This window comes from Lipophrys pholis (genome assembly GCF_963383615.2).
Source record: "Lipophrys pholis genome assembly, chromosome: 10".
NCBI classification, from domain to species: domain Eukaryota; kingdom Metazoa; phylum Chordata; class Actinopteri; order Blenniiformes; family Blenniidae; genus Lipophrys; species Lipophrys pholis.
In genome coordinates this window covers 10,414,879-10,439,243 of record NC_137640.1, presented here as the reverse complement: position 1 = coordinate 10,439,243, position 24,365 = coordinate 10,414,879, and the positions used below count along the sequence as shown (strand labels likewise).

General features: G+C 41.1%; 1 protein-coding gene across 1 annotated transcript in view; it reads right to left on the bottom strand.

Annotated features, from left to right (window-relative positions):
* The window catches only part of yjefn3 (YjeF N-terminal domain containing 3), a 57,802-nt gene extending 34,357 nt beyond the window's left edge, over nt 1–23,445 (bottom strand). Inside the window, exons 1-2 of the mRNA XM_080473899.1 lie at nt 23,297–23,445; nt 18,303–18,389 (exon numbers count right to left, since the gene is read on the bottom strand). Of these exons, the coding sequence (XP_080330025.1) occupies nt 18,303–18,370 (68 nt within the window). The 5' untranslated portion in view covers nt 18,371–18,389; nt 23,297–23,445. The remainder of the gene's footprint in view (nt 1–18,302; nt 18,390–23,296) is intronic.
* Nucleotides 23,446–24,365: the final 920 nt, after the last annotated feature.

Genomic DNA, 24,365 nt, shown 5'->3' with positions numbered 1-24,365 from the left:
CTCTTCATGTAAATTGTTCAGTTTCTTCCAACCTAATCATCCTGTGACGAGCGTGCGTGCACCATGAGGACGTGAATGTGTGAGCCATTTTCTTCACAGGGTAAATTCACAACGTTAGACTCTGGGAAGCCATTTCATAACGAAAGGGAAGGTGGGTCAATTGAATGGCAATTAGATACTGAATACACGCAGCATAGAAACACCAGAGAGCATATTAATGAGAAAGCCGTCACTGCCACGGTCTCTCAATGTCTCCCACCCATTTGGCCAGAAGGCTTCACGCCAAGTGATGGTTTGTTTGTGGCGCGAGTGCATCCCCACACCGGTGCATCGAGCGTGCGCATGCACACGCTTGATGCACTCGCTGTTTATAATTGATGAGCACAACAGTAGGGGAAAGCATGAGAGAGATCATGGCGCCATCGAATTGGAACTGGCATTCAGCCGACCTTTGACGACTTCAGAGGCACGTGCGCATACATTTTTACACTCATGAGAAAAAGTGAAATTTGATTATTTCTTAATCAACTGGACATCAGAAAACTGTTACCACTAGTGCTTCACATAAAGCAGACTCCAGATTGATTCTACTATATGGTCTTCGGTGTGAAGTTTTGCATGTTCTCTCTTGTCTGAATGGGTTTCCTCTAAATACTTTAGTTCAAACGCAAAAAAATGGGGGGGGGTGGGGGGTCTACAGACATTGTAGTCTTACTTCAATTTGGACAGCTTTGAGAACTAATGAAATAAATAGGGGTAAAAGTGGATGGGTGTGTGTGTGGATCGATGGATGGTGGCAAAAATGTTCATTTATAGGTCAATGCAGTTTATTGGACACATGTACATTGACAACAGAAATAAGTAGATTGTCTGACTCAAACCATCAGCTTTTGCTCTAGAATTGCTGGGGCACTCACTCCTGGACAACATAGCACGTTTTACAGCTTTTTGTAATTAAATCTTAGAAGATTCATGGTAAATAAAAGTTTTTTTCCTGATGAAAGTTTGTCAGATCAGATTTTGTCTTGACGACACACACTAAGAATAAAAAGATCTGTAGATTCTGAATGTCAGAGTTTTCAAGAAGGCAACTTCCTCCTGCAACATTAAAAAAAAACAATCTGAATAATGAAGTGTCAGAACTTTTTTCCATATGACGATGCGTATTCTCATAGTATTTTCTGTGTGACATCATATTTCATAATGAATGAGAATGATGAAAACCAAGGTTAATCTATTTGCTGCAGTCAATGTTTTATTTTTTTTTTCATTATCAGTTTTCAGTTAAATGCTGGACTTTCCAATCTTGTACAACAAACACCCAATAATTCACACCTTACTTTCCAGGTGTGTGTGTGTGTGTGTGTGTGTGTGTGTGTGTGTGTGTGGTGTGTGTGTACACAATCGTAGGGTGGCAGCTGGTAGGAAAAAATGTGTGAGAGCTGTAACAGACCTACGCCGAGGGCAGCGATGATGACAGTATTCCTGAGAAATGACGATCCAGGTTTTACAACAGACTTGGACAAAACAGGTTAAAGGAATTCTGTTTAATGAAAACGTTAGACCAATGTGATTCCACCTCCGAAATGCGAGACTCTTCTCTCAGTCATGTGGCATTTTACAGTAACACTGACCCACTCCTGTGGCACCAGGTTGGATTGTTGGCGCACACTTTTGTTACAATTGTAGTAACCTAGCGATTTCATCAAATGCTGTTAAAACTCCAGCTGTCGCTCATACTCGGTAGATCCAGGCTCGACCTTGGCACTATCTCTGACTGACAGGTGAATTCCTCTGGTAAAGGTCTGCGTGTGCAGCTGTAACCTTAGGCTACATCCGGCTTTTCCCACCGACTTAGCAGTGTAATGAATGCACATGTGGCATTTCCTATACATTAGAAACAGAATGTCACACAAGCTGTGCAGCCCGAGGAGCCTGGCAGGAGGCTGTGTATGCAAACTGGGGGATTTCGGCACGAGTGCGTGTGAGATTGTGGCAGTCCTAGAACAAACACATTGTGCTTATGCGAGCGTGTGCATCCAGTCAATTTCTCTCACCTCCCTCAAAGATGATTAGGAGGTGAAAGAGCAATAGCAGCAGGAGAAGGAGGTGCAGATGTGTGAGCTGCATGTCGCGAAGATGTGATGTGGAGGAGGAGGAGCTGTCACGCAAAGCCTGGTTCCAGTCACTGCTGGCCTACGCAAATACATTCATCAACTCTGTGTTACTCCATCAATTTATACCAGTATGTCTGGTTGATCACTATTAGACTGACAATGGTTCTTCTCAATAATTCTCACTCGCGGCCCTTTGTACATGTCGATGTAGTGTTAAAAGCTCTGCAGTATATTGTCAATAAAACCATTACTAAGGCACCGTCTTAATGGATTCAACAGTATGCAACATATTTTTTAATTCAATTTAATATTGCATAGTTCTTTAACACTTATCCAACAGCCAGTGGTCACTCGTGATCTTGGCAGTTGTTCACATTTTAATGCAACCAACCAAGACGGCAGAAATTTTCAGATTCATCCAAACATCTAATTAGATTATCTTGATTGAATCTCCGCACTGTAAATTATGTTGACCTTAAATGTACCCTGGAAGGAAGTTATATCATCATAACAGCTTGGTTTGTCTAAAAACCAGTTTGGTCCCATTTTATTCCTCCTCGTCCCCCATTTACCGTCCACTTAATACTTTTGCTGCCGAGTACCAGGATCCTCAAAAGGTAACATATACAATGTCTATTTTACATCAGGACTGTAGGCATACCTGACCAATGAAAACAAGCAGAATAAAAATTAATTTTACAACAGCTTGTTGATAAATCATCGTCAAAGCATAATACAAATTTTCCCAGACTCCCCGATCCGTGACGGAAAAGACAGACTGCAGCATTAGATGACAGCTCTGGTTTGTTTAGGGTTTAGTGTGCTTATCAACATCAGCCGGTTGCCAGTTATAATGAAAAAGGAAAATGATTCAACACCAAGTATTATATATTGAAAACAGCTCATGAACTCAGCTGGATTGTTTCGGTTTCCAATTGATTTGTGCCAAACTCCAGGACAAATTCGAATGCGAGCACAGAAAAAAAACTGAATGAACTTGACAATTTCAATGATCAGAAATGGAGAAAACCACGGAAAAAAAAGAAGTGTCACCCTAAAATGCATTTCTCATTAGAATGCAGCAATGACTGACCGCCTACAGGTGGGATGTGTGTCTGCTGGCTGCCATATCAACGTAGGAGTGGGCGTATTTAGTCTACATGTGAATGCGGGGGGCTACGTACGAACCCCACTGATATTAGAACAAAGCTTAAGTCATAACATAGCGTCGTTGAAAGCAAAAGAAAAAACCAGATCGTGAATGTCGAGTCAAGCTCCATCAGAACAAAAGTCCTGACAGAAATGAAGTGTTTAAAGTTATTCTAAGTGATGAAACCGAGATTGTAAGTAAACAACAATAACCTGGGGCGTCTTCGCATAGTGTTGTGCTGTACATAAGAGTGTTGAATTTAGCTATTCACACAATCATCACAGATTATACTGGAGCAGGGTTGAAGTGGATATTGGATTTGGCCTCACAACAGATTTATGGTACTCAAAGATGTAATGATTCATGGTTCAGTAAACTGCATTAACATGAAGCAAAGTAGTTAGTTATGAATAAAGATATCTTTTTAAATCCGTTAAATTGTAATGCTGTGATGTCTCAACATTCAACTAGTTACTATGAAAAAACACACATTTAAAATAAACCCTGTGTGATGATCTCGAACAAAAGTGAACACTATCATCATCTTTGTCCCATTGTATGCCTCAGAGGACTGAATTACATCAGAAAAAAAAAAATATTCTCTTCAGTTCAAAATTATTCATGTTCAGAAAATAACAAGCAAACAAGCCTTCATGTTCATAACTCCCTCATATTGCTTGGGGCTCTGAGTGGATCTACAACTTCCATTTCTATCAGTATAAAAGATAAGCCTCCTCCATTATTTTTAATTTAGAGTTTGATGAGATTGTTTCAATGCCATTACATACCATGTCCATCGGTCCACCTTCTAAGGCTGGTCATCCCTCCATCATGGGGGACTAGACGGGGAGGCGAACAAACTCACTTTGACCATTTAACCTGAAACACATGTTTCTGGTCTGGGAGGACGTCAGAGTAGAGGCAGAGAATATGAGCAGCGCCACATGGGATTTGAACTGTGGGGTGAGAACCCTAACCATGACACCACTGAGCAGCAAGTTTGGGAATAAAACCCACACATGGCCCATGGTAATTTTATCAACCATGCTGGTCTTCATCGCTTCACAAATCTGACTGAATTAAATACTTGTATAGACAGAGAGTCTCCTTTTGTTTTCACTCTGTCCTCCTTTATAGATTTTTATAAAGTACAACAATGTGGGGGTTTTTTTTGTCAGTGTTACATAAAAAGCCTTTTGACAATTCATGTCTAGTGATAACAATTTTAGAGCCACCTACATGTTCTCCCATGATTCTGGTGGATGTTTTCTCCCCCACACTGAGCAGACAGAAATCCCAAAAAGGCTGTAAAATCCTGGCTGCTTAAGTCCTTTTCCAAATAATTATCGTTCGAGCAATCATCACACAATTTAAACGCAGCAGTTATATTTGAAGGACCACACATAAGAAATGCACAAAGGAAACCTTATTAAAGAAGGTCTGACAGAGATTTCCGGTCCATTATACATGTTTGCTCTTTTTGTGTCCTTTCCTGTCCTGCTTCATCCGTCCTGGGTTTTGATTTGCTCCCTCTGCATAAACCTATATTATTTGACTGCATGTCTGGCTCTCCAGGCTGCCGTCGTCCTCACTCTGGGCCTCTCCCACAATCACCATTAACCTGCTGATTCTCAAGTCACTGGGGAGTCTGCACTTAGAAACTGCCTATCAAAGCCTGCAGGAGGAAGAAAATCCGCTGCACCTCTACCGATCGCCTTATAGGAAATCTTTGCCGTGACTCCCAGACAATATTGGATCAGATCAGTTTCCATGTGACCAGACCTGCCAGCAAATCAGTTAAAAAAATATATATTACCATTCGTCTCACGAAAGCCAGACTCTAATGCAATGTGTCAAGTTTGAGGCCAATCCAACTATGTACAGACTATTCGCATTGCACTTCCTGTTCCATGGCAAGCGGCCTCAAATGGCACTCCAAGTGAGAGTCACCATATGGTTGTGGTGAGGGCCAGGCGTTACACAGGCTTACCATTTGTCTCATGGACAAAACTATTTGGACAATATCCTTAGCCTCATGGACGTTTTAGCTCTAAATGATAGTTTGCCTTTGAAAATAAACTGGCAGTGTACATCCATGAGGGTTTTTTGTGGACCACACGCAGGCAAACACATAAGCAAAACAACTGTTGAGCTAATTAAATTTGCGCATTAGAGATTTCATTAGTTTGTTATCTTGATTTGAAAAAGCCAACTTTAATTTCTATTCATATAATCCACCAGTGAAAGGAGAGCATGTGGTAAACAACAGCGGAGAACTATATAAAAGAAAATCCATTTACATAATCAGAATTAGGTGACAGTGTTCCTTCGATGGGAAACAAAACACAGCCGCAATCAGGACTCGGCAGAGCGAGACAGTGAACCCAATTACTGAAAACTGGGATAGCCTTCCTGGCAGTGAGCACTGGCGAGCTCTCAGTTATTGTAGACATGCACAGTACTGAATCACAGTACCTGAGGACAAATACAAACAGAATAGAAAAACACATTGTTCCTTTTTTAAACTCCCATGAACGCAAATGCTTTTATAGCACACCAAAAAAGCTAGTACATCAACGACGGTGTTTCTCATGCTGCCTCCTCCATCTCCATCCTTTCACAACCGATTCAGTTGAGAAAAAAACACATCTTATTAGAATTTCACAATAGGAAAAAAACAAACAAAAAAAAAAAAACAAGCGTCCATTGTTGTAGCAGCAACCTTTCAGAACAGACAAAAACAGCCACTTTACAATTAACAGCCATTTAAAAAGAAGAGAAAATCTACATATTTGGCTTGATTAGCCTCTTCCATCTCTGCAACGGTCTTCAACAAGCCAATTACCTGTGAGCACCGCAGTCAACTAGGAAACACCAATCTCCCCCTGAAGTGTCGCTGGGGTTTGTTTCTATGGCAACAGGCACAACGTCGCTGACAAAGTGGTAATAACCGAGAGAAAAGTTAGTGCTCATACATCACCGCATCATCTTATCGGTTTATTGGTGGTCACATATACTCCTTTCGCATTTAATCTACATCTAAACTTGGCCCTCGTTCCCTTTATTCCCCTCTCATCCGCTCTCTGCAACCCCCCACCCCCCCACCGCCACTGATTTCCAAGCGGAGACAGCATAAGGCGAGTTGCTAGTGGGCATCGCTCCCATTCTGTCACCATGAGAACACTTCACTTTCTAGTCACATTCCTCAGAGCAGCTCTGACCTCTGTCAGCGTGTCTCCCACAGGGTTCAAAAGGAAACCGCTGAAGGGGTTCAACTTCAAAATGCTAAAGTTTCATCATAATAGGAGACACGGTGACAAAATGATTAATTGTACAAAGTGGGATTGTCACTATCTATAGGACTAGATTGTGGTAACCCTCAAGACTTCAAATGAAACTGCGCGGTATCTTGGGTGTAGAGGCAGTAAAGCTGGATGCTTTTAATCGTCTCGTCATCTTTGTTTAAGAGGAGGGGATTCCACTTCGACTGCAGCACCTGTTTGCAAGAGGAGACCTATCCAACGGTACACAACAACCTCACAGCTGTGTTATACTATCAGGCCTCCTAGAGCAGTCTAAATCTCCCTGAAAACTAAACTTCTAGGGGGGATATAGGTCAATTTGAAAAATACTGACCTTGAAATTATAGATAATGTGTAGGGGGAATTTTCTTGCCGAGGACAGTCTTTTGGTATAGTTATTAATGGGAGCAGTTATTTTACTAATAGTCTCCAAATCTAATAAAGTGTTCAAAAATGCAGCACAATTTGGGATGTAAAACATGTAACAATGTATCGGACTCTTTCTTTGTTATCCATGATCAGCATTTCTTTTCATGTCTATATCTTCTCAAATATGCAAATCTTGTGGTACATCAAAGAAAAGCCTCACCAAGAACACAGATTAGCTCTTTTCCATTTCTGCCTGTGACAACCATCCGTCTACTGTCAAAACAGGAAGTCTCCCACTGGAGTCTAAACACAAATGCAACGGCTTTAATGCAAACATTTACACTGAGCCTTCACGCATTCTGTTTGAATTAGCATGGCTGTAAATGTCACCACTGGCAAGAGTAGAGCTTATATTGCTTTGCTAGTTCAAAAGCGTTTGTCTCGGCACGCAAAAGAAAATATGGAAAAGGATGTGAATTTCTAAATCAAAGAATGGTGACACCTCGAGCCACAACTGTGCCTCGCACTGGCTTGGCACAACAATCCTGTCAGTTTGAAGACAGTAAGCAAGAGAACAATTGGTTGATGCTTTGTAATTGTTGATGCTCGGAGTGCATGTGTAACCCTCTGATAGCATATTGTGAGAAATAATCACTGTAATGGATGACAGGGCTTGAATTCAAATCACAGAGAAAAACCATTTCTACTTTTTGAATATGATTCCAAGCCTGTGCAGTTCTTTGCTTGTCGAACACTGCCTGCAAAAGGAGGCCGACGACAGAAAGAGAATTGTCAGTCATTATCTTCCAATAGCTGCTATGATAATAAAGGACAAGAAAGCTTGATTTGGGGATTCATTGTTAGCTGCCTGTTTTGTGACTCATTCAGCGCATTGATTCATTTATAAACAATCATTTACAGCAAGCAAGCTTCCATCCTTCGGTTGATCAGGTTTGATGAATCAGTGCCACAGCCATAAAATATTAACTTTTCTGACGACGCAAAATGAAAATTTTAAATTGACTTTTTCACCAAATGGTGATGCATGATTCATGTCAAGCTTATCAAAGCAGATCTGCATGCACTCCAGTGCGTGCAGAGATCAGTAACTTTCAACCTGCAGTCCGGCAGGCCCTTGGGGGGACACCCTCATTCTGAAGAAGTCAAAACGAGACGTCAAAGAAAATCAGTATGAGACACTTTCGACAATTTAAAGCAGACTAGAGACCCTATCTGCTAGATTTTTGAAGGCTCCTGTGTTTGTACAGTGGTGGGAGAAGATGAGTCCTCTGGTGTTTAGTTTCACGGCAATGTTTTGTAAAACGTAGAAAAATAATAAATGGTTAAAAAAAAACAAAAAAAAACAACTCACAAGACATGTGGGATGGCCAAAGGGAAAATGTTAAGAACCACTTTGTTAGAGGACCACTGCTAACTGTGCAAGGTTTTCTAACCGGTCACATTGACCGTGTGTATTTTACAGAGCAGTTTAAATTGAGTATATCGTCACAAAAGATGTACGTTGGACATTATGTTTTCCCCGTTATTTTCTGAAATAAACAGGAGCAATACATCAGCTATAATTTGTGTAGAAAAATAAAATAAAAATAAAAAAACATAGCTGAAGATTGAAGATGCCTATAAGTCATAATACAAAATGTGTCCATGATATCTTTCAGAGACTCCCCAAAAAGTCAGGATTATTATATATAGTACAGAAATCATTTTATTTTGTCGAAATGGATTTGATGGATGATTAAGAAGCCACTAAAATCTAAATGTTTGGGCAGAAGTTATTGAGAGGTTGGAACTATTTTATTATCCAGCTCTCAGACCATTCCTCATCTGATATCAATAATGCAACATAAAGCCAGAGCAGAATGAAGGACACTAATCACTCAGACCTGACAACAAAGATTGTGTGTAATACGGTGTGCCTTTTCTTTGAAGCAGCCCTTTACAAAAATCTGTTTGTTTTCCAATCAAGTAGAAAGCTGCTTGTTACCTTGGATATGAGCCTGTAGCAGAGACTGTGATATGGCCTGAATGCTTGGAGGGCTTGCAGAAACAGAGGAGCCAGCTCAAGTGTTCTCGTTAAAATCCGACCCTTATTGAAACAGAAGAGCCCGGTGACACAAAGGAAAAAAAAAAACATTTTGTCATAACCGTGTTTACCTTTCACCACCATTAACACACACATATGCACGGACACACAATCCCATAATCCTTACCTTTTGTTGTTTTTCTTTCATGCCTATCAGCTCTCGAAATGTAGCTTGGTAAACAAAATATTCAGCGCAAGCTCGCACTCAATGATAATACACCCTGTCCACACACATTAAAGACAATATGAATATCATCTCTGCATATAAACAAACACTCACCTCGCACATTGACTAAAAGCTCACACGTACACAGTTCTGATTCATCACCTATCTTTCTCAACAGTCTACCTAAAGCTGTGGCAATCCGAGCAACGAAAATCCTGCCGTGTATAAGATAGACTTCAAACCTGATGGTGTTTGTGTCTACACTATTAAAATGGGATCCGTGCGGTAATCATATTAAAATGAAAAGTTCGGCATCTAGAGGGACGCTCCAGGGAAAACTTTTGTTTTTCTCCTTTAATCTGAAGCTATATATATATATATATATATATATATATATAAGGCCGGGATTTCCATCGTTCATCACGACATTTTCTTCACTAATTGCATTGTTGAGATCTGGAGAACAAACAGCATCAAAGGCAGGAAACGGGAGCCTTCGCTGATCAGGCGGATTGATAACAGGGCGTCAAAACATGAGGCGTCAACGCAGGACTGAACATGGAGACCAAAAATTGAAATGTGCAGGGAACATAAAAAAGGAACGCGTTGAATGCAAGCTTGGTAAAAATACTAAAAGATGATAGGATTTAGCTGAACACAGTGATGAACAGCAGATAATTGAGACACAGTGAGTAGTCAAATGAAATGATGGTCGCCCTCGAGTAGACGCCTGGTTCTTTGTTTTGCCGAGTCAAATAAAAGCCGTCATGACTACTTTCACACCAAATGAAAGGCAAAGTGGATAGAAAGTAAACAAAAGTTAATCTGTTACATGGAGTAAAATTAGAGTAACTTGTAGAAATGCCATGAATCATGAAAAGCTATATGCATAAAACATTGAGATCAGTGATTGTGAAACCAACAATATGCGCGTGGCCCATGTTCCACTGTAGTTAGAACTGACATACAGCTGAAGATACGTGGCGTCAACTTTTGTTACCTCAATACTGAATAATCTGAGCAAAAACATGAGTGAGTTAGTTTTTGAAATAATCATGAGTGTGTTCTGGTTTTTAAAACGAAGTGCTATCGTTCAATCTCGTTAGAAGGTTACTCTTACTCTTCCGTTATTGGTTTTATTCTCTAAAAACTAGAAGGCTGTATGTACATTCAAACTTTATCCTGAGATATTTATATACTTTAGGTGGGCCTCTCACCTCATTCTTGAAAACCCCAGTGCCAATTAGAAGCTGTAACACGTGGAGCGGAGATTGAACGGAAGCTGCAGACTGAGTCACAAAACCCCAAAATATTTTTGCACTCCTCGCTGCCTCATCAAGGAGTCCCTGGGTTTGTTGAATAGGTTTTTGATTAGACGCCTGAAATTAGCAGGCAACGATCAGACTCCTATGAGTAGATACTAGACTTGAATTTGGTCTTGGGGGGGGGGGGGGGGTAAAGTTGGCCACTATTAAGGAGCTGTTTAGAGTCTCATAGGGTTATTGTGTGCACACACAAAACAGGCACTAACGTACATTAACAGCATTGCAATATTTATAATTGCACCAATCAGCCAAAATCTCATGAACGCTGTCAGTTGAAGGAAAAAAAGAAAAAAAACTAGTTATAAACATCTCCTAAATAGGATTTGGCAAATTGCTGTTTTTTTCAATCATCTTTTTGGAGTTTGTGACACTGTTTTCACACCTCCTCGAAAATAATAATGGGTGATTTTTTATTTATTTTTTTTACAGCCTGATAAAACAAGCGCTGCACTTGTAAGCACTGGCGCCAAATCAGGACAACAGAGGTTCAATATAAGTAGAGGTTAAAGCTGGTAAATTTTTATCACTTGTTTGGTGCAACTTACAACAAATAAGTGCTAAAAATGCAAGTAAAATGGTTAAAATGAGCTCTGGCATGACACTTTACAGTTGCAGATGTGCAGACCCTTACATATTTCAAATGAAAGCCTGTAACTAGCATTATAAGAGCTTTTAAGGAAGTCTAGCATGTCTTCAATCTGATATTCCTCAGGTGATAGTCACTAGTCTAGTATTCAGTGTAACCACACACTTGGCACAAATGCTTTGAAGCACGTTAAAGAGAATGTCCATGATTTGAAACTCCACTAAGCCTAGAAATTGAAGAACCTTTTTAAGACACAAATAGGCAGCACATCGACTATGTGTCAGAGAAACAAAAAACCCTTATTGTTATTAACAGAGTGTAAATTATTTACATATGGACAAAGATGCCTCCCTCGCCTTGCAGGCAGAAATAGGTTTCTTCTTCTTTCAGGTCTCCATATGTAGGTGTAAGTTTTTAATGAGAATTTAGCAGTGAGCCAGCCGGCAGCATCTCAAAAAGTTCAGAGCAGATGCCACGCTCGAGTACAGTTTTCTGCCACCTAAGAGACACTAAATCCTGTGAAACTAATCTGAAAACATATTCCGGAATAAACATACACAAACACACAATCACACACACTCGCATGAGCATCCTTGAGAAGTGAAGGAAGAATATTAAATGACCTCCGTTTCTGTTGGACTGCGACACCTCAAAAGGACCGACCCCCACACGGCATTCCTCCTCCATAACCAGCTCCAATTCTGGTGAGTTCTCATCAGGGCCCGGTGTTTCAGAGTGGAAGAGGAGGAGAACCGAGGGGCACAAGCAAATGAAGGGACATTTTGAAGGACAAGATGTTCAGAGCTGCTTCTCATTTAATAAAGAGCAGGAGAGAAGCTCACCATTAAAATTTGCTCTCTGGCGCCCGAACACACACACACACACACACACACACACACACACACACACACACACACACACACACACACACACACACACACACACACACACACACACACACACACACACACACACACACACACACACACACACACACACACACACACACACACACACACACACACACACACACACACACACACACACACACACACACACACACACACACACACACACACACACACACACACACACACACACACACACACACACACACACACACACACACACACACACACACACACACACACACACACACACACACACACACACACACACACACACACTACTCGGCCTCTTACTGTATCATACAGTTATCAGACGTGAGGAAAAGATAGGAAAGTGATTATAGTTGAGGTGGAACGTCAAAGTACGCTGCTGTGCTCCCACATGCAGGCCGTTTCCTATCACAAGAATACAGATTGACACGTGCAAAAAATGTCAAACTCACGCTGGTGACATAAAGGAGGAAAAGTGATAATAGGCTTGCTAAAATAGAGCTCAAATGGTTTGACCCTTAAAGCAATATACTGCATATGGACCGTCTTCGAATTATGGGTGCCGTGTCTCTCTCGTTTGTGTGTTTGTGCATCCAGGTGCAACTGCTGCTGTTTGCATAGTAATTTATTGTATTTGCCTTATCACTCCGAGTAAGGATAAGCAAACTGCCCTCACCCTATCATTTGGGTCCGCGGTAAGTGTTTAACTTTTCACTCTGCTCACGTCTCTCCTGAAATCAAATGGCGAAAGAAGCAAGATTACATTTTATACTTCCCTTTTATGTAAACCCTTCTAGGGAGTACGTTTCATAAAAACATAAATTAGCACCTTGGGAAGAGTAATTCTCTCCAACATGCCTTAACATCTGAAGTCCTTAAATGATTTTCAATGTGAACATAATGAGCAGGGTGCCATTTTGGCTCTCCTGTGTTCATTAACAAAAGCCTGCTGCAGGGAGACTAATTCAAACCTGAATCTGCAGTGTGCTGAGCTGAGGCCAAACGAGCACGTCAAACTACCACAAACACAAATCTCAAACTTTTTTTTTTTTTAACGTGCCTAAAATTGTTTTGAATCATATTCTGACTCTTACAGCTAATAAGTGATGATACATCTTACACAATTTGTCCAAATCATTGGTTTGTGGCTCAGTACACGTGAAACTGCAAACTCTGCCATCAGCCTCAGCCCATGTTCAATTTAGCAGAATGGCTCACAGTGTTTCTTTCCACCTGAAGCCCCCTGCCTATGAGAGGCGGCAGTCCCCTTCAAACACTGACTCACAGCTTGTGTGGATGAGCGATACCACTCAGCTCATCACTGTCCCCCGATGTGCGAGGCTCCTGTAAGGTTTTCGCAGCTTAGGCCCCGTTTACTCGACAACGCTTCACCTGACAACACCTAATCTGTTAAAAACAAAGGGAGCGCGTTTACCCTGCAGCAGCGGACACACTGACAAGGATGTAGTTAGTATGCCGGGCCACGGGGGGGGCGCTGTTGCTTGATTTTGAAATGAAACCACACAGACGTGTGCAGAGAACAATACACTATGAACGTGAAGAAAATGGAGAGAATCCGACATCCATATGGACTGATGACGCATCGGATGCTATCGGGGGAGAGTCTCAAAGATTAAACTACTGAGACCGTGAATCTTTCCACCTTGGGAGCCGGTATAAAAACTTTGCAGATACAATGGATCTGCACACACGTGTCGTGTAAACGGACCCCCCAAAAGTGAAGAAAGTTTTGCGGATACACTCGTATTCGTTGTCGTGTAAACGGGGCCTTAGACAGAAAAGATTTAGTTCTCCATGTCTGAATAAAAAATGTTTTTTTAAAAAACACACGCACAGTCCACTAACTGCATAACAGGCCTCATTTTTTTTTAAATAAGCAAATATAGCTCATGTTTTAATCTATTTTGAAGTGAGTCGATTGATAGCCGCTAAGATTGCTAGTCTGACCTGCAAAAAAGATTAGTGGAAAGCTAAGAAGCTCAGAAGGTACAAGCAGGAGTTTTCTCATCACCTCATATTCTCATTTTTTTTATCATCTTGTCGTTATGGCTGCTCGATGGCCGCCTCACTGGGAAAATCACTGAAGTAAAAGATTTTTTGAAAATGATTCTTTAATCATACTGAGGGATTTGTAGAAGATGGGAGGAATGTGAAGGGTGGAGGGACAAGGCAACATGTCGGTGGTAGAAGGAAGCGTTTCTAACCTGTAAAGCACTTTGTTCTTCATTTCGATTTGTGAAAAGTGCTCCATGGATAAAGATCACTCGTACAACCCTGATGGAAGGGAGATGGTTTGGCTGACATGATTTCACAATAACATCATAACCTCTCTATGCTTTATGAGCATCGAATGGTGTTCTAGGTTCTGTTTGCAATAAATTAAGTTCTATGATTGTGTGACTGATTAGCACTTGTGAAAAACAGCGACTTAGCCCTGATTATCAGATATAGATTTGTCTTAATTAAAAAATAAATACGTAAAGTTTGCTCAATATAAACACATCACACCTAAAAGTAATCCAATACAACCTGCACTTCAAACTATGAGCTCAAGGCAATAAAATCCATTTGGTGAACGCACTTTCACAGCACTCCGGTTACTTCTGTAATTCCTTTCGCTCACACTTCCCCCAGTGCAACATCACTTACGAAGCAAAGATTACTGTGGATCTAATAAGTGGCTGAAAATCGTGCACGAGCACGGATCGTACTTCACCTCTCAGCCCGACTTTTCCTCCTGCATGTCGGCTTTTTCAGGCGGAGGTCAAATGGAGGACTCTTACAGCTGATCAGGCTCAAACGCAAGGAAGGATGATCGCCACACAACGCGTCGTCCCTTCACCTCTCTGGATCCAATCATTACATTTGACCCATTGATAAATGCCCCGAGCTGTCACACAGACAAATGAAGTCTCCAACATGGGAATTAATGACAGGGAAGTGAAACCTGACAAGGAAGCCAAAGGAATGACAATGAGCCCGATGTTCATTGTTACGAAGCCGTTATATTCAGACAGCTTGACATACCAGCAGAAGCTCTGGAAGATACAGTAGGTAGGCAGAGGAAGCGAATGAACAGACAGAAATGCATCTCAGGATAGTCAGACAGTTTGCCGTGTGACTGCAGGCTTTAGATGGGGTTGGGCAGAAAGACAATAAATACATCGAAGAAAATAGTCCATTAATGTCAGCTTAGTAATGACGAAATCAATTAAGCCAATTGAGATATTTTACACACCGATATTGCTCGTCACCGAGACATTTTTTTTCACCCCTCTTTTCACCGAGAGAGAAAGAAAGAAATGGCCACTTAATACAGCAGCCAGATCCACGGTAGCTTGGGAAACATTCAGGCTTTTGTACAAAAGTATTTTCAGCTCTCACCCTTGCTGCGATACCTGCTCATGAGACACCCTCTGCCCGAATAAAACAAACATAGAGGGAAAATGTTTGCCCTCTGCATTCACTCGTCTGAACTTTCAGAAGGAACACAAGGTAACAAACAAACAAACAACTGCGCCAGATCCAAGACCAAGACCTCGCCAAGCTCAGAACCACTGCCAACATTTGCGGGTTATCAGACGCCTCAGGCGGCACTGCAAAAAGAGGTAGCGCTGCTTTAACGTCAGGAGACATTTATTCACAAGAACGTGGTGCCATTTGTTACTTTACAAGAAGTGAATGAAACAGAGAAGCTCGTTTTAAGAATCAGTGATGCATGTCATGTGGCTGCAATGCCTTTATGCGTTTAGTTTCTTTAATTTGAAAATCTGAGAAAGTAGCTGTGTGTAAAATGAGTCCCGCTCGGAGTCAATTGTGATCGTCTGCCAGTTGCACCCATTTTTACCCTAAAAACAGCAGGACAGTCACATATTGACAATATGATGCATGGGCTTAATGGCCTCATATCTGCTTCTGGCACAGTGCCTTACTTAAATTTTCTATTTAATTATATCAGCTCTTGGAGGAGCTCTATCACACGACTGTCCTGGGAGCCTCTGAGTCACGAAGCTTACGGTGCCAAATACCAATTATCTCCATCCAACCACGGTTTGTTCACAAAATCCTCTCCGAGCTTCTGTTTTAATGACTCGCTGTACCAGCTGCTTGTCAGCTATTTACTTGATTAGTAACGATATAAATGAGGGTGAATTGTGACCCACTGGTGTAATTCAGAAAGGGAGTCAAATTACAAGCATGAAGGCCACATAAGTCCACCCGTACAGTACGTGTACGCAATGAATATATATACACACCCCAATTATGATAGTGGCTGTGTAATCAGTTACTCCCACAATAGTACATGGGAGCTTTAATTGACAACCAGCCAGCTTCTGTCAAGCAGCAGAGATCAGAGAGGTTGACGACTGGGATGAAGCCTCTTGGGTGATAGTTAATCTGCCAGCTTCAGCAGCTGGGATGTCAACACACAAGGAGGAGAATGCAAATGCAGAGTGCAATTACATGCGTTATTTAGGACGGCAAAACAGGGCTCTCAGAATAGGCCTATTAAATGCAACTTGGTATTTAACGTCAACAGTGAAAAAAATACCTATGGTCAGAAGATTTGTGCAGATAAGTTCATGAATGTGACTGTGAGTATTACGTTAGAGGTACAATAGAGGTAAAATATGAACATTTCTACTGAATCTGCGTGCACACGCCAGCTGAGACCCACAAAATGATTTATATTTATGAATGATCAAGAGAAAAGGAAGAGGCCATCTGTCTAGGCTCGGCTGAGCGCATAATCCTATATGAAATGCATGGAATGAGAGGTTGAGCATGGAAGTGTTTCCTCCTGAGCAACAACACGGCCCATTTATAGTAGATTAGCAAAGAGACAAATACAGCGAGGCCAGAAAGCATTCATGCATTCACATACTAATCCTGTCACCGCACTGTAGAATTTAACACCATTTTGAGTCTGTCAAAGGGGTCCGATATGCACCGTGATGTGTGACTGGGCATGCATGTGTGTGTTATTTACTCGCTCTGCCGTCCCATAATTTTAGCCACAGATTGCAGTTCGAGGCTGCACAATCAGGCCCATATGGAAATGTGCTGCGCTGTGTTCACATTGTAAAAAGAGCAAACAATTCAGCAGTTAACCAGATAACAGTGTTGAACTCTGTGGAGCCTCAACTTAGAGAAGTCGATGAAGAACAACTTATTGTTATTCGTGTAGTTGTAAAGTACAATTTTCACTGTGAAGCTGGTTCAGCTGTAATTTGATTATAGTAAGCTATACAACTTGCAGTTTCTGTATTAAATGAGCCATCTATCCCTCATGCAGCTGTTAACAAGATTGAAACATCAAATTAGGTCGTTTCTTACTCCCACTAAAGTTGTTGTGATCTGCGAATCTAATTAAACTTCAGAGGTTGTTCTCGGAGGGAAGGTTCATATATGAGATGCTTGCTTTGTGTGTGTGCATGAGTCACAAGTTTGATCACACACACACACACACAAATTAAGACTCATTTGCCCTGAAGACCCAAAGATTGTCAATCTGAAGTTCACCCACACAGTAATCCATACCTGCGCATTTCAGTGTCTTGTGTTTAGGGTATGGAAAACCTCTTTATATTTGTTTTGTGCTCGTGTCACGTATAAGCAGATGACATCACACATAAACGCATCTCTTTCCCCCCCCATCTCCAATTATTGTGTCACTCAGGAAGTCAAAGTGGGGCTCCAGAGCCACAATAATACTTGACTGCATAATGAAACGATTAGACATCTCATCCTCAAAGACACTGAATCATAAGATGCTCAGCTAATATATATCCTGATAATGCCAAATTAAACACAGGCCGCCTAATCTCAATAATAGCCCGTATTTGTAATTCAATTTGAGGCTTCAGTGGAGTGGAACAAAGTAATGAGGGAAATTCAAGACTGACACATCAGAGCGCCAGTTACCTGGGGCAGATGGAGTTGTTTCTGCAGGTAACCAGTAAGCCCACAACTATCACTATCATCATCACTAGTAGTCTTTAAAATAATTGATTTCTCTCATCATAAACCCCTGATGTCATTATTAAGTTTCACATTTCAAATTCTAAATGTGAACCAGAAGGTTTCTGTTAAGATTTCTGGCTCTTTCACTCTAAATCTTTTTTTTTTTTATTACTTTCTCACATGAACATTGATTTTAGAGCTGCCATGAGAACTGGCAACTGTGATGGAGTCTGGCAAAGAAGGAACACTTCAGAAGAGGAGAGCAGACAACACAACGGGAGTGCTTTAGGGGGGCTCACCTGAGGAAACGCAGTGGTTCTATGGTTTCAGCCTCCGCCTCGGCCGAGCTGTGGTTCATCTTCTCCATCTGTTTTCACCCAGCGCACCTTTGCAAAATGTGAGAGAGGGACAGGCTGTGTCAGTCCAACAAATACCTCTGAGCTTCCTTCTGCCCGGCTCTGACTCGGTAAACACGCGGTCTGCCTGGGAAAGAAGACGGGAGAATAGAAATGTGCCTCCTCTTCTCTGGATCGCTCCCTCTGCTGCTCCGGATTGGCTCAGGCGCAGGGAAGGTAATTACTGGCTACTACACACTCTGAACCTCGCCTGTGTCTCACACAGCCTCTGTCTCCTCTCCTTTTCCTCTCCGTTCTGCCTCTTGTCGCCCCCCCAACTGTGGCTCCGGCTCGTTCCTCTGATAAAACCAGCTGGCTCTGTGGATCAGCTGCGCTCGCTGGGAAATCCAGCCAATTAACAATCGGGAGGCGCGGTGCTCGCAGGCTGATTGGCTCAGGCTGCCAGGCTCATGGGCGCGCGCGCGCGCGCACGCACGCACACACACGCACACGCACACACACACACACACACACACACACACACACACACACACACACACACACACACACACACACACACACACACACACACACACACACACACACAGATCCCTTGATGTAGAATCCAGATCGAGGAGCAGAGAGAGGAAACACTCAAGGGAATCACAAACAGCTTCCACATGATGACAAAACTATAATAACAACCCAGAGACCCCCAAAGGTGTGACGAGCAGGGCCTGAAAACCAGAAGGGGTTGCAAATGAGCGTCATATGGATTTTAGGGCAACTGAAGAAGAAACACTCAGAGAGACGTAAATATGTAAGCATGCAGTACACGCACGCTTGTGAGCGTTTTTCATAATGAGATCCTGAAGCTCATTGGTGAGGTTTTTAAAAGATAATGACTTTGTTTTTCTCTCTCCAGTTCGCCCTGACTTCATGGCAAAGCCATCACACCTCTGCTCACACAGAAAGTCCTCTGATCAGGATGAAAGCAGCCCTCAGGAGTAACTGTTTGTTTATCAATGGAAGAAAACGAAGGCGGACAGGTGCCGTGAATGTTGTGGTCGTCTGCCCCCTATGGGTTGAAATATAGAACTGCAGGAGAAGCAGCAAAGACCTGGGGAAAGTAATGAATTGAATATCGACGTCAGCAAGAACGGGCAACTTTAAACACAGTGAATAGGGCCACAAAATACATAATCTTCATAATCTGACGGCCAAGCTGTGTCTGAGCATTTCTAACATATACAAGCGTTTTAATCCAAGAACTAACTGTATAACTTATATATGATAACCCTTTAAAGAAAAATTCAAAACGACTCCAAAACCTATAATTTCAAATTATATTCTTAATTTTTAAAAGTGTGGAATAAAACAAAAACTGTTATGCTTATATCGAATGAAGGCTGTTGAACTGCACAGCACTAAGATTCTTCATTATTTGTTTTAGTGTATTTCTTTTATTAATTTTTTTTTTTTTTATTTCTTTGTAAAGCTTTTCTGTATTTCTGTACTTTCCGGTATTTCTTTGTAAAGCACTGTGAATCGCCCTGTGTTTGAGTGGTGCTTTAGAAATAAATTTGCCTTGCCTTGGCTTGCCTTGCACACAATGGACTAAAATGGCACAGGAGTCACCAGTCCAGGCAAAATTCAACAAATGTATGACTTGATTCCTATAAAAGATTGACTGCAAACAAGTGTGAGCACCATGGCAATTCAAAAGGGTTTGAAAAGTGACCGTTGCACTGCAAATACGTTCCTACCTTTTCTTGAGTGACTTTATCGGCAGTTTTGTACTGAGATTTTGTCCCACTGAACAAAGACATGTGTATAAAGTGAATTGGTGTTTCTGTGTTACGGACGGGCAACGTTGTGCTCATAGTTATCAGTTATAAATTCCAACCCCCTGCAGCCATACGTTGGAGAATATTTGGAGAAACAAATGTTTTATTCTCTTGGTTACAATCTATCAGGGTAAATACTAAAATACGTTTATCTGGTTTCATCTATCTATCTATCTATCTATCTATCTATCTAATCAAAGATGCTATTTGGATGACAAAGTCTGGCCGTGGCCTAAGGAGTTAATGTTGACCAATCATCAACATTTAATGGCAACATTTTTAGGGAAAAGGAAAGTCTATTTGCATTATCCATTCATCGGTTTTTTTTTGGTTTTTTTTTCGTGCTGCTCTGTGGTAGGCCTGTGCTCATTACTACCATCATTATCCTGTTATGAAGTCCACTTTTCATCTGTGGTCTAGACTCAGTTCTTCTCTGCTCATCAAAATTCTGACACGATTCCAAAGTCGTTGAGTCAGTATTTTTAAAGCAGGCCTGTCCCCGCTGAATGTGTGCCTACGACTTGATTTTTCTTTTTTAATTCTTCATCTGACTTCGGGTTTCACTTGTCCCTTTGTTTTATCCAGTTCATCCAGTAAAACAAGCAGCTACGCACTTTGTTTTTCCACTATTCTCAAATAACTACAGGTTACTTTAATTTCATTTGTCCATACAATATTTCAGTAAAGATCATTTTACTTGATTTATCTCTTGAGTTATCTCTGACAGCTTTTGCAAGCATTTTTATTTATTTTTTTGATGGATCCATTATTTCCAGTGGTGGTAGTGTCCTTGGTAAGAGTTCCTCCTGATTGGATTAACAGAAGCACTTCCTATTGTTCCTTGTCAGCCTGAATCTCATTACGGATCCTGTTTGTTGTTGTTTTAATTCAATCAAATATACACAAAGTTTCAGACTTTAGAGGAGACCAGGGATGATTGTAAATCAGGTTGTAACACTCTTCGAAATTGACTATTCAGAAACTAGCTGTGGCCGTGTCCTCAATACAGTCCTTGCCCACTAATGAGTTGAAAATTGTTCTGGAGCCCGTAAAACAATTTTTTGGGGCGTACTATTTTTGAATAGTGCGAAACATTGTGTTGTAGATATAATTGTGTCACTTACACAACCTCAAGTAGTAGTTTCTGGAGTTTATTTGATGGGTTGCATCTGTGCCAGCTGTGAAGCTAAACGCTTAAAAAAAAAAAAAAACTACATTTGCTACAAGTACCTATCTAATTAATCGTGTTTTATGCCTTAGTAAGTAACTACGCAAATTGCCTAAGTACTTCCGCACCTTAAAAAGATAGTTTAAAAGTGTTTTGTTTATTGCTCAATAGACAGGTCAACTTTTTAAATGCCTTTTAGTACTTACCAAGTACTCAGTGCAGCTGTTCAGTAGTTTGTTGATTGAGAAGACACACACATCACACACCAGTTCGTACTTTATTTTTTATTTTATGTTATCTATATTTATTATATTTACTTTTATTGTATTTTACCTATACTTTTTTTGTTTATTTTATAGTCTCACTGAAGTGCCTGCATGCACACACATATTAATGTGGGTCTTTTTTTAAGCATAATTAAATTTTTGCATCCATCATCAAGGAATGCTCCAGCTCACCCCGGTACTGAGGTAGGTTGTAACAACATACGTCTTTGTATTTGACATTCATTTACATAAAAGGTGTAGTCAAAGTCTAAGTGTATGTCATATATAACAGATAAATATGGGTACCACGTCAGAATTTGAGATCTCTAGTATAAACATGTTTCACTCGTTCAAACAAATCTTTTTACCATCTTCTCCGCTCTCCCTCGTCGAGTTTAACTCCACAACTGTTTCTGCATTTTTATTGTGTAGAATATATTTGGAGATTTGCAGAATTTTTTCATTGATTCTGGTTTTTATAACAGAACATAAAAACAGGAAACGATGAATACAAACTTTAATTGGCTATTTTAGACCATGTGCATACCAAGTTAAGAACAGGCATCGGGTCTGCTTTTGATACTGCTTGAGAAACTGATTTGCCATTAATTGTGATAATAGTGCATTTTCAGTCTGCGTTATTTCCATGGCGCTTTGTACAGTTTAGGGTTGGAGTCGATTCAGGCAGCGTGCACGTCGGACACGCCACCAGTCGGTCATAAAGCAAACACACAAACTTAAATTGAGAGAAGCTGGAGTATCCGGAAAAAACCCACAAGCACACAGAGAGAACATGCAAAGTCCACACAGAAAGGCCCCGGCAGGTAAAGGAATGCTTGACTTGCTGTGTGCAGGATTACCCGAGTTAAAGTGGGCGAAAAGTTCAGAAACTTCAAAACATCTCCCTGCAGCTCAACGGGGCTGAACCACAGTGAATAAATGTCACCCAGTCATGACGGAGGGGTTAAAATTAGTTTTATTATTATTTGATAGAGCAGAAAAAACCCCAAAAAAACCAAACATTTCTCATACGCCCCCCCCCCCCCCCCCTCCCCCCCTCCCTCCCCCTCCCAACTGGGCTGCCCTGCATTTAACAACACATCAACCCCCCCTCCCCCAACCAAACGGAATGGTGAATCTGTATTCAGAAATACAGCAGCAACAGCAGCAGCAGCAGGCAGTAGTCAGGACAGCACAGGGTGACACCTCTCAGGTCACAAAAGTGATGGGCTCAATCCAGATTGCTTATTTTGCATCAACAAGTCACCGGTTGCTCCCTTCTGCCTGTTCGGCATAGACAAGACAACCGGGAACACTTCCGATGCTACTTGGAGACAGAAACACGACAATCTCAAACCTTGTATTTCCATCTGCAGTGTGCATATCGTGTCAAAGCAATATCATAAACATAATCCTGGGTTGTACAGCGATGTCAAACCGAGCATAAAAGAAAAACAACTGCTGCCCATTAAACCTGATGTGTCCCTCTGTGAGCTGAAGAGTGCCCTCGGACAGGACATAACTAGTCTTGTATAAAATCAAATCGTGGGTGTTTTGATAAAATCTGGAGTGAGGTAATAATCGAGAACAAAGAAGCCAACTTAAGAATCAGTGAAGACAAAAATGAACAATAGATTCTGAACGAATATGAAGAATTTCAAAGGAGAGAAACGATACCTGAAAAGCTCAAACTGCTGGTTGGTCGATTTCTTCTCAGTGGCATGCGTAATGAATTCGTTTTTGCCTTGAATTTGACAGAGTTCTACAAGAATACAGAAATGAGTGGAGAAGCCGACATATAACAGTAAAACCTCAGTGACTGAGATGAAAGAATTTGCTGAGCAAACTGGATTAATCCGGTCTGAGGTGGGAACATACTTTACTAGCTTATCCTGTGCTGCTGCGACCTGATCGAAATGCACTATAGCTCTTGTGAAAGGCAGGGTTAGTTCAATTCAATGATCGGACAATAATCATACACACCTCAATGTCAAAGACTAACACGTTCAGGTTTGTTTTGTTGCTATAGGGGTTTTTGCATAACTACATTCTGAAAGCTGTCCAGCTTCTTCTCTCAGGACCAATCGTGGGGTGCGTGGGGCGCCACTTGACACACAAGAGAAAACAATTGTAAAGTGGAGATCCATTCAAACGTGGGGCATACGGATATGTCCCGACTAACATGACCCTATAAATAAATTTAGACAGTTTGTCTATAGAAGGAAAATAATAATGCACCACAACCTATGACTAAAAGCAAAACCATGTCAAAAATATGACATTCCTTACACCCCCTCAGTTTAGCATGAATACATGTTTATATCCAGAGAGGGTTCAAATAAACTAGAAACCTTCTAGCAGAAGGGATTCCATTTGGGCTCCACTATTTCTTTGGAAGGCTTATTTTACAATATTCAATAAGAATAGTTTCTAGTTTATCTTAGAAAAAAAGAAAAAAAAAAAAAAGGATTTAATATTAGGCCACAACATGGAACCCAGCAGATGTAAAACCACCTCAACAGTAACATTAGCCTGTAAATTCAGACCTTCATAAGAGGCCACTTCCAAAGTATCAGGGAGCACAATATTCCAAACACAGTATATGACTTACAGAAGAAAAAAACAAAAATCCTAACATTCAGCCATACAAAATAATCCAACACACATCAACTTCTCTACTGAACACGCTGTGGGTTAGAGAGAAGAGGCAGTCTGTGTGCAGATAGAGATCTTTTTTTTTTTTTTT